This window comes from Hylaeus volcanicus, chromosome 7, assembly GCF_026283585.1.
Source record: "Hylaeus volcanicus isolate JK05 chromosome 7, UHH_iyHylVolc1.0_haploid, whole genome shotgun sequence".
NCBI lineage: Eukaryota > Metazoa > Arthropoda > Insecta > Hymenoptera > Colletidae > Hylaeus > Hylaeus volcanicus.
This window is the reverse complement of record NC_071982.1, coordinates 9,820,381-9,835,434: the sequence shown is the minus strand read 5'-3', so window position 1 is coordinate 9,835,434 and position 15,054 is coordinate 9,820,381. Positions and strand designations below refer to the sequence as shown.

The 15,054-nt window shown below is 33.1% G+C and overlaps 3 protein-coding genes across 7 annotated transcripts; 1 reads left to right on the top strand and 2 right to left on the bottom strand.

Annotated features, from left to right (window-relative positions):
- Positions 1 to 1,943: 1,943 nt before the first annotated feature.
- On the bottom strand, positions 1,944 to 8,941 carry LOC128879896 (condensin complex subunit 1-like). 3 transcript variants are annotated; one of them, XM_054129456.1, is made up of 14 exons: positions 8,802 to 8,941; positions 8,549 to 8,710; positions 8,251 to 8,385; positions 7,964 to 8,142; positions 7,749 to 7,888; positions 7,595 to 7,676; positions 7,463 to 7,525; positions 5,188 to 7,377; positions 3,896 to 4,023; positions 3,547 to 3,801; positions 3,185 to 3,457; positions 2,975 to 3,117; positions 2,588 to 2,902; positions 1,944 to 2,491 (listed from the first exon to the last, which is right to left on the bottom strand). In XM_054129456.1, the coding sequence occupies exons 2-14, from the start codon at positions 8,664 to 8,666 to the stop codon at positions 2,328 to 2,330; spliced, it is 4,185 nt and encodes a 1,394-aa protein (XP_053985431.1). In that variant the 5' UTR covers positions 8,667 to 8,710; positions 8,802 to 8,941; the 3' UTR covers positions 1,944 to 2,327. The 3 variants fall into 3 exon arrangements, with proteins under 3 accessions (XP_053985431.1, XP_053985432.1, XP_053985430.1); XM_054129457.1 differs by lacking the exon at positions 8,802 to 8,941 and having other exon boundaries at positions 5,188 to 6,830; positions 6,924 to 7,377; positions 8,549 to 8,795; XM_054129455.1 differs by lacking the exon at positions 8,802 to 8,941 and having other exon boundaries at positions 8,549 to 8,795.
- Positions 8,942 to 9,576: 635 nt separating this feature from the next.
- On the top strand, positions 9,577 to 13,170 carry LOC128879252 (39S ribosomal protein L37, mitochondrial). Of its 2 annotated transcripts, none has more exons than XM_054128228.1 (7): positions 9,577 to 9,795; positions 10,146 to 10,328; positions 11,010 to 11,213; positions 11,500 to 11,619; positions 11,686 to 11,792; positions 12,221 to 12,403; positions 12,474 to 13,170. In XM_054128228.1, exons 2-7 carry the CDS (start codon positions 10,156 to 10,158, stop codon positions 12,896 to 12,898), a joined length of 1,212 nt encoding a protein of 403 aa, XP_053984203.1. In that variant the 5' UTR covers positions 9,577 to 9,795; positions 10,146 to 10,155; the 3' UTR covers positions 12,899 to 13,170. The 2 variants fall into 2 exon arrangements, with proteins under 2 accessions (XP_053984203.1, XP_053984202.1); XM_054128227.1 differs by having other exon boundaries at positions 9,579 to 9,902.
- LOC128879254 (cyclin-dependent kinase 20-like) lies at positions 13,009 to 15,053 on the bottom strand. Of its 2 annotated transcripts, none has more exons than XM_054128231.1 (6): positions 14,913 to 15,053; positions 14,511 to 14,759; positions 14,235 to 14,423; positions 13,554 to 13,790; positions 13,234 to 13,476; positions 13,009 to 13,164 (listed from the first exon to the last, which is right to left on the bottom strand). In XM_054128231.1, the coding sequence occupies exons 2-6, from the start codon at positions 14,694 to 14,696 to the stop codon at positions 13,009 to 13,011; spliced, it is 1,011 nt and encodes a 336-aa protein (XP_053984206.1). In that variant the 5' UTR covers positions 14,697 to 14,759; positions 14,913 to 15,053. The 2 variants fall into 2 exon arrangements, with proteins under 2 accessions (XP_053984206.1, XP_053984207.1); XM_054128232.1 differs by having other exon boundaries at positions 13,234 to 13,461.
- Between the last annotated feature and the right edge of the window lies 1 nt (position 15,054).

Here is a 15,054-nt window from a genome sequence, read left to right as displayed (position 1 = left end):
ATCCTGCTTGTCCTGAACTGCGACTCCAATTGTATAAACCATAGCATGGGTGCGTGCTTCCAGAAAGGTGATATTTTGGGTGCACTGGCTGCTACGACTGTCGGAGAGGCAATGGACATGTCCAAATGCGGCGACGTTGTGAATGTCCTCTGCACGATTCATTGTCCCTGCTGCAGATGCTGCAGGCTCATTTGCACCTGGTGACAAGTGTTGGTGAGGCATGATCACGTGTGATGAAGCAGCGTTGAGATGAGTACGTGATGATTGCACACGAAATGTTCACTTTTCACCTATCACTGAACACGTGGGTGAGAGTTACGCGAGAAGTCTGCACTGAGTCTTTGCGTAGGTCTTGTTGTGCACAGCGCAAAAGAAAAATGAAGGTGGTGATTGTCTCTGCAGTGTCGATTTACGGCACGTCGTTCGCTGAGCACGCGATGTAGACCCTACAAAAGAACACGCGGCGGCGTAATCCGTTTTTCCGATCACGTCGGGGTCACCAATTATAGAATATATAATTCTATTTAACTTTATTTGCAAAAGAAATGGATTTTGTACATATATCTCACAGTGCGCGTCGAGAGAGAATCCCGTCCCGGAATTCCCAATTCACCGAGAACAAAAATCCCTAGAACTCAGGTCGTGGAGTTAGTGTCTGTTTCCTTCGGTGGCGTGACGATCCATCCATTAGCTCGGTACGCCGCACAGCGGATGGCGGCAGAGCCTCAGCCTGCCATGATGGAGGCGCCACACATTGTTTAACATTCTCTTCATTCTTTGACATCCCTGTTAGTACCGATTACTTCGTATTCGTTGCCTATGCATTTCACAATTAATAATTGCGTTTCCTCGTTTAAACATTTTCCAAAGAAGGAAACAAGACAAACACATCGGCAAACTTCAGATTTATTCGAAACGTAGGGTTTTGCCCATCACTGCCTGAACCACCACTTTCAAGGTGTTACAACATTTTTGGGACACCCTGTACATAGCACTTGAGACTATAATAAATTTATGTTCAGAATATAAGTGGTTTTATTTTCGAGTTTTAATGATCACACGTATTGAACAACCAGAAAGCAATTTGTTAATTAACAAAATCAAACAGAAATTCACGGAAACGGAACAAAAGATGGTAAAAGAAATTCTCCTTTGAATCGATAAAGAAGTTTCCGCTAAAGTTCAGATGATAATCCACTGCGGAGTCGATAAGAAAGTAGCCAATAAAATGAAGATAGCAAACGCGCTTTTATTGTTTATAAAGTTTTAAGGCCGAAATTGCAAAATCAGGCCTTGGAATCGCATCCCTTAAATTTTCAAAATGTCATCGTTTTATCCATATTATCGCGTGTTTGAAATTAATATTCATTCTAGGAGCGGAAAATCATCCATACAGAAAGTAGTTTTTCATAAGATGTCGCCAAACGAAACGTTATTTCTGGAAAGCACAAAGGACAAATTAACTCCTTTGATCCTACTTTCGACAGTAATATGATATTTGGCGGTTGCGGAGCATTGGTTTTTGTTGTTGATGCTCAAGACGATTATATAAGCGTCATTATAAAGCATGCCCATCGTGATGTGCGCATAGTTCTCGTTAAACGCAAAGAAACTTGGTATATCTACTGACTAATACTTTTATTATACCTAAACAATCTCTTTATGAAATATAAATTAAAATTTACAAAGAATTTAAATATTTTGCTTACTTCACATTTTCTCTACTGCTACATCAAAAACATTGAATATTTCTAAAATGGAACGTGTATATTAGGAAAATATTAGCTAAATTAACCGGAATGAGATTATAATTTGTTCTAGTTGCAGAAACTCTTCTAAAATTGCATTTTAAACGATTATTAATTGTGAAATTCATAGGGAACGAATACGAAGTAATCGGTACTAACAGGGAGGTCAGAGAATGAAGAGAATGTAAAACAATGTAAAGAAAGAACATTTTAATGAAAGACACAATTTAATGTAACACAAAATCCGTTGCAGTTGCGTAGACAACTCTGCACCTTTATAAACAAATGAAAGTAATACTTTCTTGATTCGTTACATGCAAAAAAAAATGGTTCATTTGTACAGTTGGACCTATCTATCTCAGACCAAAGTCTTTTACAGAAGGAAGCATGTAACTTACAAGAAATTTCTTCACCCTACTAAAACAAAGAATAATTCTACAAAACATTTGACATTCTCATCAGTTTTACGAGATCGTGTGAAAATATACATGTCTTTTCCTCTTATTTTTACTTTCTCTATACGACATATATTAAACAGTAGAAAACTATACATTAATTCTACTAATGTAATCGCAAATTTTATTGTTTAGTTCGTGACTGCGATAAACGTGCCGAAGTTCTTTTCGGAGTACCCGACGGAGTTGAAACGGACTTTCTATTTCTCGATACTGAAGCAGCACTCGAATTATTGTCTTTGTTCCGACTTGGTAACTTTTTTGAAGTTGACGGGGTTGCCCTAAGATCTGTACAAATAAAATAATTGTTTCGTATATAGCACAATCAACGCATATATATCCACAATTATATGTGGACATAGTTTGTGTATGTATAAAACTTACGTTTCGTTACAGGAGGTACTGCATCGGGATCACTATTGGCATCGTCATCCTCTTCATCGCTACTACTTTTGCGCCTTAAACGTTTAACACGGTTTCTTTTTACCGGTGCTTGTGGCGGTGGCATGATTTCGTTATCACCATTCTCCGTTCTACCTTTGAGAAGTTCCTCTATTTTTTCTTCCAGTTCTGTACCAGCTACTTTTGTATTCGGTTTTTTTTTGCACTGTTCCACAACATTCTGCAAAGCTTTTAAAACTTCCTGATGGTAAATTTTCTCCTTCAATAGAGGCAAACATTCGATAAGACGTTGTATACCTATTAACAAATGTTTAACGAAACGTAACGTATTTAATTAAATTTGTATTTAATTGATTATTTCTTATTTACTTTTCGGGCCAAATTGTAAGAGTGACAGACAGTATGAAAAATCACGCCACTGTCTTTCTGTAGTAGCCAGTTGAAATCTGACGCAAATTCGATCGATTATAGTCTCGATTTGTTTTTCCTTTTGCAATAAACCTAAGATGTGCCTGTAAATGTTAATTATTGGATCAAACTGTCGAGTATGTATGTTTATTTCTGATCGACAATGCATACTTTAGAACCTCTCGGAAATCCGATTCGCTTATATCTAAATTAGGATCGGTTAATTGAGACAATATGTCGGGCATTATATTGTACAAGGCATTGCTTTTCTGCGAAAATCCTCCGAAAAATTGTTTTGCACTTTCACGAATTTCAAAGTCTTCGTCGACTATGCAGAGAGCTAATTCCGATATCTGGCCTCTGATACGCACCATGTCTCTCATTATAAGACTCGATAAAACACGAACACAGGTACTTCGTACGTGGGTATCTTTATCCCGTAGTCTGAAAATATATGATATACTTTTAATCGCAACATGTACTTTTATTACATTTGCTGTATTTAATATTTCTTAATTTCTATATCCGATTACCTGCCGTAAATGTGTTTCATCCATGGTTCAACTTCATTTGGAAATTTCGATGCAAGATCCATTATTCCGATAAGAACGTTTGCTCGAATTCTAGGGTACGGTGAACGTTCCAATATCGTAATTAAAAGCTGCAAGTTTTCTTTGCAAAATATTGAGCTCACTGTCATCATTTTACTGAGAGCAAGAGTACCAGCTTGTTGCATATCTTCGTCGTTATACTTATTGGGATTTTGACATACATGTAACACTAGCGGACTGTGAAACATAAAGTTCACATAGAAACGTGTGTAACGTTGAAGCTAGCGATGTAATTGTAAATTATTGTAAATACTGTTATTCATTAACATACACAAATTTTGTTAGAAGTCCGTCTCCAGTTACAATATGATTTTCAAGAACATTGTTTATCAATTCTGCTTCCTCATCGTCTGCTGCTCCTTCCACAGCTTCCTCTCCGTTATCTTCCACTATGCTCGCCTAAATGAAAAATCGAAAATGAAACGAACGCCAAATATACAGGATGAGGCAACCTAACACAGCAAAGACCAGCAAGAAATTGCACACATGCAGTTCTCGATTTATGAATTTCCAGCTTTGTGAATTTTATGCCCTGGTTTCGATTCATTTCTTGCGAACAAGAAATTTGAATTTTTGTTAGCTTACGAAATTCTTTTCCACTATGTGTAGAGCCTCCTCCGAAATTACGTAACTTTTGTATATGACGTTTCATACAACACGTAGTTTCTGCTCTATGATATTCAAAGCGAACATGTTAAGCGTTTCACCCTGTACGTCTGTATACAGACAGAGATGTAATGTAATCAATGAATCCATCTCTAAATACGGAATATTTCCCGAATATTATAAAACACTATGTACATACAGTGGGTGTAGAATGCATTCGTACACCGATCAATTTCCCAAAAAACTTTTGTGTGAAATTGTAGTTTCTTAGCTTCTTTTTTTTATAATCAATCATATTTTACATATTCTCGGAAGTCTCTAAGATAGATATAGTCCAAACAACATTTACTAGTTAATATAATTTGTGAAATTAACAAAAAGAAATGCGAAAAGTGGGTAAAAGTATAGAAGCAACAAGTATTTGTACGATTCTTATGGAGAACCATTTACAGTAGAGTTTCTAACGTAAACACATTAATTTATTGCACCGTATGAATTAGAACATTAAAACATTAAATTTTCAGTAAAGTACTTTTAAAAATGGCTCTAATAGAGGAATTGAAGAAGATCCCACTTCGAATAACTAATAATTTAGTTAATTTAACGCTTAGAAAGAGTTGCAATAATTATAAAATCAAAAGGAAATCCCACGAAGGAAGTATCATATACTTGTAAATTAATGTAAATTTCTTTTTTTTAATGAAGTTTTAAATATTAAACAGTTGTGCGAATACTTATTACTTCAACATTTCTATCGATTAATTGTTTTTTTCTTGTTAATTTCGCAACTTACATAAATAGCTTTCTTTTTTTTGTAATCTATCTATTCTAGAGATTTCCAAGAATATGTAGAATGTCATTGTTTATAAAAAATAAGTTGATAAATTATAATTTTACATAGTTTTTTTGGAAATTGATCGGTATACGAATACTTTCTACACCCACTGTATATCGTACCTCTTTATTACGAATCATCTGCCTCGCGCTATTTGGGGTAGTGAACGATTTGTTCACGGTACTGGATTTACGAGTATTCCTTTTATTTCTATCTGATTTCTTTGTGTTTCTTGATTTTCGTATCGTCTCTCTTCGCTTTAATTCCGAGTAGACTGACGTGTCCAGATGTACCATTTCTCTAATTGCAATGTGTCCGACTAAATATAGAAATTTCGATACCCAGTAAGATGGAATGAGTAGCGTCTTATCGTTATTATTGAATTTTCCTCGGTTACACACTTCTAATATTACGTGCTCCATTAAATGAGCAGGCTGATTTGCTAACTGATAAATGGCGTTAATAGCGTCTGTTGCGAACGACACGTATCCGTCTTCTTTTGTATTAGTAAAATTTTCTATTAGTAACGTAACGATTTCTCTAAACATTTCATGATCATTGGGATACCTAATAGGTGATTTTTCAGCGTCGTCACCTGTATTTTTTATCTTCATCAACGCTCTGCATGTATCTCTGGCTAGAAGAAGATCAGTTTTTGCTCGTGGCCCCATGCCCACTTTTATTAATACATCCAAATTTTCAGTTAAAATACCATCTTGAGCTTGACCTATCATCGTTATCAGCATCAAAGCTGTTCTACTATCTAATGGATCTGTATCCGATGATTTCATTGAAAACTTTCCCCATAAAACCTGTAATTCTTCGCTGCCTAGATCACTATTACCGTACCACGTTAAAATAAGTTTATTCAAAGCTTGACTTTGACCAGGCTTCAATCCTTTCAATAATTCGATCAAAGCTTTAACACGTAACAGGGCTTTTTGTCTGTCTGATACTTTTTCATTAGTACTCAAGTAAATGTCTTTGTATACTACAGCTACGTTATTGCGTACTGAAAGATCCTGATGAAATACTTGAGACAAAGCATCGCGTATAGCGACTTCAGCCCCAGCTACACCAAACTGGTACGCTGTACCAAGTAAAGTACACGCTTCAATGGCATCACCTGCTGTTGTAGAAAAAAGCAATTTCTCTGCCATCGGTATAGCGATTTCCAATTCGTTTGCAAATACCAAACAGTTTCTCAAATAATTTACAAGTCGTTTTTGCGATTCTACTTCCTGTTTTTCTCTATCTTTGTCCGCTGACTGCGCTGTATTTGCATTTACTTGCGCATTATTTTCGTTATTCTCCGATTCCATAAACGTTTTCAATAAAAGTAAAAATAAAAATTCCTCTTTTGCTTCGAAAGAAAATTTGTTCATATTTGGATTTTGCTTCAATTTCGTACAAGCTTTCCACAAATATTTCACCGCTACAAAAATCTCTCCTTTTAACATTAATTGTCTAACATTTTCAAATGCTGTATCAGGATTAAAGTTTTCTTCGTCGTCGTCATTTTCTTCCTCTTCCTCACTCTCATCACCTTTGTCTCGTTTTTTACTTTTTTCCGTTGTATCGTTACTAATTTCTTTTAATGCTTTTCTTATTTCCGGAAGCAAAGTGTTCCACAGTTCTAATCTTTGACTATCACCGCGAGCACTTTTGCTAACCATTTTCGTCTGCATGTTTCTCAACTTCATTTCTTCTTTTTCTAACGACTTGGAAATTTCTTCTTTGTTTAACTTAGCAGCGAAAGGATTGGCTTGAAGTAAGACACGTAGTAATTGTAACGCGTATTTACGTACGATGGCACTTTTATCATCTAAACGTAATGCTGCGGCAGCTAAAACCTTACCTTGCCTTGCTAAAGGAATAGCTCCTACGCAACATAAAGTTTGCCAAACCTGTAAGACTTTAGATCTAACGTATGCATGAACGTCTAAAATATGTTCCAGTAAACTATTCAGACATTCATCGCGTTGATCTTTTTGTTCTTGCGTAAGATCGTCTCCGGTTAACACTTTTTGCACGATTACTCCTATAACGCTAATCGCGCAATTTCTCAATGTATAATGCTCGCTACCCAAATAATCCATCACGTCGTCGAGAATAGGAATTATAAGATTTGGTTTAGTATTAGCAATAGTTTCAAGAAATATTGATATACAACGACTCTCGCTTTCGGATGGTTCGCTTTGATCTATTTCTTTTATTACTTCCTTCATTAAACCGTTACAACCGCATGTATCAACCATATGAATAACACCGTTTGCTATATGCGTTGCTAACGTATTGTGCAACTTCAACAACTGTAACATTAAATTACATACTTAGTGCATTTTTTTTTTTGCTAAAACCATATGAAATTTAAAATCATCGAATACATATACATACCTGGATAATTCTTATTACGCAGTCCATGCCATGATTGTATTTTTTAATCGAAATTCCTAAAATCTTGTTTGAAAAGAAAATTAAAATATTGAATATAAAAATAATATAACGAAAAAATCAAATAAATTTTACCTCGAAAATTGTCTGCCGTACGTGTTTATCTTTTGAATCCTTACAATGTTCTAATATCTTATAGCACATTTTAGTGAGCAACCTATGGTATGAAATTATAGTTAATATCTTAAATTTTAATTAACGTGTACGCATTTATGCGACTAAAACTTACATAATAAACGCATCCTCGACAATGGAAGGACGCCAGAGCTTTTGCAATGGTAATTGAAGCAATCTATAACTGTATTCCAATGCTTTCTCCTTGGTAGTATCCCATTCTTCTTCTATATCTGATTTTGTATTTTTTTTTGACTAAATAATACACGTTAGTTAATGTAAAAGTATGAAACATCTACAGTATGATTACGTTATGTACGACGAACGAACCTTCTCAACATATTTACTGCTCGAACTTTTAACAATTTCAGCATCTATATGGCAAATAAGTCCAGAAAATAAATATACTAGCATTTTAGTAATGTTGAAAAATCGTACGCATTCGTCGTCTTCTAGCTCGTTTCCTCCTTCGAGTACGCCTTCCAAATCGTGAACCAACACTGTGATAGCTGTGCGCAACAGTAATTAAATTTAGTATGCATCTATAAGGGTACGTGAATCTTAACGATTGAAACAAGAATATTATGTACAGCCAGATGAAATATAATATTTCTTACCTTTATGAATTCTAGAAAAACCTTGCATAACGACTGCTAACTCAATTTTATTTCCATGTATAAGTATAGAGAAAAATGTATCAAAGTGTTCCAAGATAAAATTAATTCCATTCGCTTGGAGTGCTTTTCTTGCTTCTACAAAAAGAAAATTAATATAGCGGTACGTATAAAATAATATATCACGTAGTATGCTACTTTCTATGTATACTGTGTACCGTTTTCTAAATATTGTGCATACATTTTATAGGGAGAGACGTCTAAAGATTCGTACGCATAATGAACGACATTTATTACGTACCATCGAAGGCGTGTGAAAGCATCCGTACAGGAACGAGTTTTTCAACGAAAAATCGTCCACTCTCTCCTGTTTGCAACAGTTCATCCTTATTTAAAGGAATAACAAAGTCCTTTATCATTTTGGTTCAATTCTCTCCTGTAGGCTCAGGTTGATACCTCGTTCCTATATTTCATGATTCAAATATCAATTACCTACAAATTCTTGAAACACATTAACAATAACGATAATGCTTAAAATTAGAGGTCATACAAACCATCAAAACATTGAACTCAAACGGTCATTTTTCAAATCCATTGATACCAACGTAATAGCACGTAATAGTGTAGTTGCATAGTTGGCATGAAGACAGTATAAGGAGTTCCGACTGTGTAGTGTAGAAGTGTTATCAAAATCCCGAGCTTGAAGTCATGAATATTTCTACAACTCGCGGCGCTAGTGCGCACAGACTACAATATATACAGGGTGTCCCAAAAATGTTGTAACACCTTGAAAGGGGCGGTTCGGGAGGTGATTTGAAACAACTTTTTCCTTATTAAGCGAAAACTCCGACCAATCAGAGCGCGAGTATGCCGGCTGAGCGGAGGCTACGCGATAGACGGCCGCGCTCATACGCTACTGCGAGCGGTACATCAGTATACTCGCGCTCTGATTGGTCTGTGTTTTCCGTTAATGTCTCCTCAACGAAATCTTGGACAACATTTTTGCTAAGAAAAAAGTTGCTTGAAATCACCTCCTGAACCACCCCTTTCAAGGTGTTACAACATTTTTGGGACACCCTGTATATGTCACATGCGTATAAAAATACGTTTGCTATCTTCATTTTATTGTTTATAAAGTTTTAAGGCCGAAATTGCAAAATCAGGCCTTGGAGTCGCACCCGCCAAAGTGTAACGAATATATTAAAACCAGAATTATTAGAAAATATTGCTTCTTTGCTTCAATATCCTGGAAAAAAGTCACGCTAGCCTAATCGCCCTGTCCTTGTCTCTCCTGCAATTGTTGTTTCGTCTTCTCTGTCCTTGTCCTGGAGTTTCCTACTTTTTCAGCAACTGTCGCTGAAGTCAACTCGGAGTTTGGCTCTCTGTAATAGGTATACAAAGTCACAAAGTGATACAAATGAGAAATATCAGTAGCAGTCAGTAGCAAACAAGCAAGTAGCAGTAGCAGTGGCAGTCAGTAGTGAACGGTAGTGACCAGTACTGATCGGTACTGATCACAGCTGATCACAACCAATCACAACTGATCAGGTTAGATCAGATCACTATCGTTTATTATTACCACAAAAACTCGGAGCCCTAACCTAACATTTTAGGGCTCGTACCCAGACGAGATACTGGCCAAAAGTTTTACCAACGTAAGTTGGGATTTCAGATTTTCTTCTTTCATATTGAACTGTGGCAACAATAACAACATTTCAAGATTTAATTAATAGTACACTTTCTATTTCAAAGTGTAATGACATTACTCAAGTTAACATTAATATTAATGAAATATCACTATTAGTCATACAATTCAATTATCTTTCTTATTTGCGGTATTCAACAATAGAAAGGTTCGAAATTACTTCGTAATGAGTGTAATTGAAATTGCTTTTCAGATAAATCATAATGAAGCTCACACAAGTGTTGTGTAAACAAAACTTAGGTAGAATGGCACGATTTATCTGGCAAGTACAGCGAAATAGACCTATACAATTGACAAGAGCAGAACAAATTTTAGCATCTATGGGTTTCTCTGTACAAGATGCTTTGGAAGTAGTAAAACCACCCAAACCTTGCAGGTAAGGGAGATCGCACACGGGTGCAACTGATCACTTTCAAATCACTCTGAAACTAGTTGCACGCGACTGTGGATCTAGGAAAAACAAAGATATTGGAGTAGGTGAAACAAAGAGCACAAACGGTTTGCAACACTAATTTCAAATCGGTTGCGTCTATGTGCATTCGGCCTAATTTGAATTTCAAGTTGAAGTTTGAATTTTAAGTGATATTTATTTTTATACATATATATGCAATCAACTTTATAATATATACATATATATGTATAACATACCCATATGCACAGTAACATTTTTAAATTCAAGGGGACCTTAGTTTGTAAAAAAGAAACGCTATCGATAAATTTTGTATAATATGCAAAATAAGTTTTTTAATAGTAAATATGGAAATTTCTGTAGTTATTTTATCAGAAATATTTCATATATATTTATATATATTTAATTTAATATAATAAATATTGTTTAACAGGCTTTATTGGCTGCTTTTCTTTAAAAATGGAAAATACCAGTGTCTTTTTAATATGCATCTATTATGTATTATGTATTAGTATACATATAAAGTACATATAATAATATACAAAATTATCTTTAGTGATATAAACAAAACTTTTACAAATGCAGCAAACTTTTACATGCTTCAGTAAAAAATAATACTTTTAAATTGATATCTGACTTTATTTATAGCGAATTTGATCTGCCACCCATACCACCAAACCCTGATTTTAAGGAAGAAATCTGTTTAACATATAAAGATACTAATCTTTTACAAGAAGGTGAATCGCAAGCATGTTTATTGACAAAAACAGTAAAGGTTGACGATGAAATTCCAGAAAAAGTAAAAGCTTTGATTACTGATATTCCAGAACATGTTGATAACTTAGTAAAAAGGTATATTAATGCTTAAATAATTTATGTATATAATAATACCGGTAAATGCTTTATATTCAAAGCAATGTTGAACATTAATCAATTGAAAATGTATTTGCTATTAACTTCGCTTACAATTGGAAATGCAGCTGTCTGAAATGTGCAAATTTCTAAAAAACTAATTTTTACATTTCGGTTACCTGAGACAAATGATGTTGAATTGTTAACTTAATTACATTTCTTCCAACACTGATTTGAAACAAATTGCATGATATTTTTGTTTAAAGCTATTAGTTTATTGTTTTAGAATTACTTATACGTCAAGTATATTTGATCCCCAACAAGTAAAATTACCAAAATTGAAAGACCCTAATAGACCTAGTTGGGTATTTCCTAGACGATACGGTATAACAAGCACAAGAAAAATGTAAGTTCTAAATATGGAATCATACCTATTGTATATCTCCATGTTAAACTCAGGAATTTATTATAGGCATAATTTGTCAAGAAAATTTTTACTTCTTTGTGAATCATTATGTGATCCAAGGATTGCACAAAATAGATCAATGGTGTTCGATGAAGTTCTGTCAACATGTATAGGTATATTATTACAACAAAATATGTTCCAAAAATTATATTTAGTATTTAGGTAATACAAGTGATTTAATATTTAAATCTAAAATACTCCTGTTTCCTTTGATGCTAGAGAAATGTAATCAAAAATATACATATTTGTTTTAAATGAAAACATTACAATAAAATTCAGTCATTTTGTGGTCATATGTTTTTATCTGGCGCGTTTTTATTTACTCAATGTTACGATTGATAAGAAAACCATATTCAATCAAGTGTATTGTATATTGACCAAAAATATCCAAAGAAATTATTCCTGTAAAATTACAGTTTAACACGCTGGAAAATATGCTAATTTTGCTTAACATTTATATTTTAGATTCTAATGTTAAATAACGTGTATATAATATATCTTTATAATGTATTGGAAAAAGTAGAATCTTTATAATTTACAGAAAAAGAATCGGATCTTTTACAGTTTTCCTTAAAAATGGATCTAATAATGACATCTTTGATGCCTTTATCACCAATAGCAGATGCAAATGTAGATAATGGACTTGATCTACCTGATATTTACCCATTACATCATACTATTGGTTTAACTAAATCAAATATTTACAAAATTGAGGATGAATATCGTAAGTTCGTATTTGATATAATACCTTATATACAGTTTCAAAAGTTACATGTATTACATATGTTTTGTAGCAATTAATATGAGCTCTGCGTTGATGAATTCAGTCCACACTATCTTCATAAATTATGATCCAGAAACCACTAAGAATTTAACAGAATTACCAACCACACAAACTCAAATTTATGCACGTTCCTTGATAGAATCATTTACCGCAGCAGCAGTTTATGCTCGAAAAAAATTTGGTGCAAATGTAAAAGAATTGCCAGAACCAGTTGTTGTGCAATGTGTTCAGTCGGATGGACAACATTTCCATTTCTCTGTATATCAACTCAACACATTAAACATTGATGGGATGGAAGGAATTAGAAATTTTTGGTGGTCAGCACCAACAATAAAATTATATGAAACTGCTCAATATGAAGATGGGATACCATGCGTTGAAGGCTATAATAATGAGGTGTTCAAAAGATTTCTTGCATTTTATAAAAATGAATGAAAGAGAAGTTATTATTAATAAACAATAATTACTAAATAAAAAGTCGTTGAACTATTTTTTAATAAATGTAAAAATAGTTTTATAGTAATAAAAATACTTTTGTACATAAATTAAGTAATAGTTAATATGTTTTCAAAAAGCGTACTAACTTGAATATTTGTGTTCATTTCTTTCTGTTTTATTTGATTACGATAATTAGTGGATGGTTTTATTAAATTTTGTAATGATGTATAAGGTTTCATATGAAAATACAAATGACGTAGTGCCTAAAATTGAAAGTTTTTTAATTAATAGTATTTATTAATTTTAATCACTGTATCTAATGCATTACTCACTTCATTTGCTGTTAAACGTTTCGATGAGTTGTAAATAAGAATTTTACTAATAAGATCAACTGCTTCAGGTTCTGCATCATCAATGATATCTTGCCATGTTACTCCTGCATGGTATGGAAATGTAATTTTATTATAATCTGGTAATGTACTTAACTCAGGCCATGTTTCTGATGTAGGTGATCCCAAATATTTTAGTACTATTGCTAGTTGTTCAATATCCGTTTCACCCTGTAAAAATAGTAACTTCCAGATATACATCACTTATGGGTAAACACAATTTAAATGTTTATAACAAAGGTATATATTATCTTGTATCTTACTGGGAACAATGGCGATTTGTTAAGTAGTTCACCAAAAATGCAACCAACAGACCACATATCGATAGCTGATGTATAATATTTAGCTCCATACAATAATTCTGGTGCTCTATACCATCTGGTAGCAATTTGATGGGAATATGGTTTTGACGCATCTTTCCACATTAATCTACCCAAACCAAAATCAGCAATCTTCAAAATACCTTTCTCACTTATTAGCAAATTAGCAGGTTTCAAATCCTAGATAAAATGTTATTATTGATTATCAAAAACGCTTTATACACTTAAAGAAAATGTTTTTTTTTTAAATAGAATTGAAAAGATAGTGACAATTAATTATCTAAGTAGAATATAATAAATTATATGATTTTGATCTTCTCTACTAGTACTTCAATTAAGTACCAATAAAAAATTAATTAAAATAAAAGAAATTAAAAAACAAAAGTATTTTCATGGTTCTGCAAATTTAATTCTCTTTTCTCTATTTATTTCACTAATATCAAGCTTTCTTGTAATAATGTATATTTGAAGTCCATGATAATAATAATGATTATTCAAATTTAGCCAGAGACTATAAATTAGACTGTGTATACATCACAGTTTCATACATTCTGTGAGTGAGAATCAATAGCATACAATTTTTATTTCATATGAAATTAAATAAAGATATTCAAATATCCATACCCTATGTATTATATTCTTTTCGTGTACATATACAATACCCTCTAAGATCATCTTTGTGTATGTTTTTACTTGAACTGGTGTTAGTACAGTTTCATTGTCTTTTATTATTTCCCATAAACTTATTGGCATGTATTCGAAAACCATTATAAAGTCTAATCCAACAGGAAACGCATCCAGTAATTCTACAACCTGCAATTAAGTAATTCTCTTGCACTCAATTTATGTTCGTAAATACCAAAAAATTAGATGATAATATAAAAGTAAAAATAAACATACATTCCGATGTTTTAATTGTTGTAAAATTTTCATCTCGCGCATGATAGATATGGAAATACCATTTTCAATATTTTTTAAAAGTAACTTTTTCAATGCAACATTCTTCTCTGCTATCGTATCGTATGCTTTCAAAACTATACCCTGTGCTCCTTCACCAATTTTTTCATCGATTACATATCTATCCATATTTATTGTTAAAATATTTCATTCTAATGTAATGATGAATAACATGTTCTTTCTACACCTCGGCTGAAAAATATATTAGTTAAAAATATTATTAAGTATGTATAAAATAATATTAGCTAGATAAGTACAAAGACAAGAAAATATATTCTTCAATAAAAAATTTACTCGAAAAATTTCGTAGACGTTAATAACAAAGAATACAACATTTACACTTACCTTAGAATTTATTTTAAACTACTGGTTTGTATTGATACAACTGTTGCTATGGTTACAGTCAATCTAACCTTACCTAACCTTTAATCTAAGCTAAGATACTGAGACTATTTGCCATCGCATATTTTATGCATTATTACTAAGT

Bases quoted from the DNA above. Each gene is read 5' to 3' on its own strand.
- LOC128879254 (XM_054128231.1), bottom strand. From the start codon at position 14,696: ATGGATAGATATGTAATCGATGAAAAAATTGGTGAAGGAGCACAGGGT. The intron at 13,477-13,553 runs GTAAGATACAAG...TATATCTGGAAG, and splicing joins ACAAATCGCCATTGTTCCCA to TTACTATTTTTACAGGGTGA. The intron at 13,165-13,233 runs GTGAGTAATGCA...TTTCAATTTTAG, and splicing joins AACGTTTAACAGCAAATGAA to GCACTACGTCATTTGTATTT.
- LOC128879896 (XM_054129456.1), bottom strand. From the start codon at position 8,666: ATGATAAAGGACTTTGTTATTCCTTTAAATAAGGATGAACTGTTGCAA. The intron at 7,677-7,748 runs GTAAGTTTTAGT...TTCATACCATAG, and splicing joins GTCGAGGATGCGTTTATTAT to GTTGCTCACTAAAATGTGCT. The intron at 7,378-7,462 runs GTATGTATATGT...TTAATGTTACAG, and splicing joins GCGTAATAAGAATTATCCAG to TTGTTGAAGTTGCACAATAC.
- LOC128879252 (XM_054128228.1), top strand. From the start codon at position 10,156: ATGAAGCTCACACAAGTGTTGTGTAAACAAAACTTAGGTAGAATGGCA. The intron at 11,214-11,499 runs GTATATTAATGC...TTATTGTTTTAG, and splicing joins GTTGATAACTTAGTAAAAAG to AATTACTTATACGTCAAGTA. The intron at 12,404-12,473 runs GTAAGTTCGTAT...TATGTTTTGTAG, and splicing joins CAAAATTGAGGATGAATATC to CAATTAATATGAGCTCTGCG.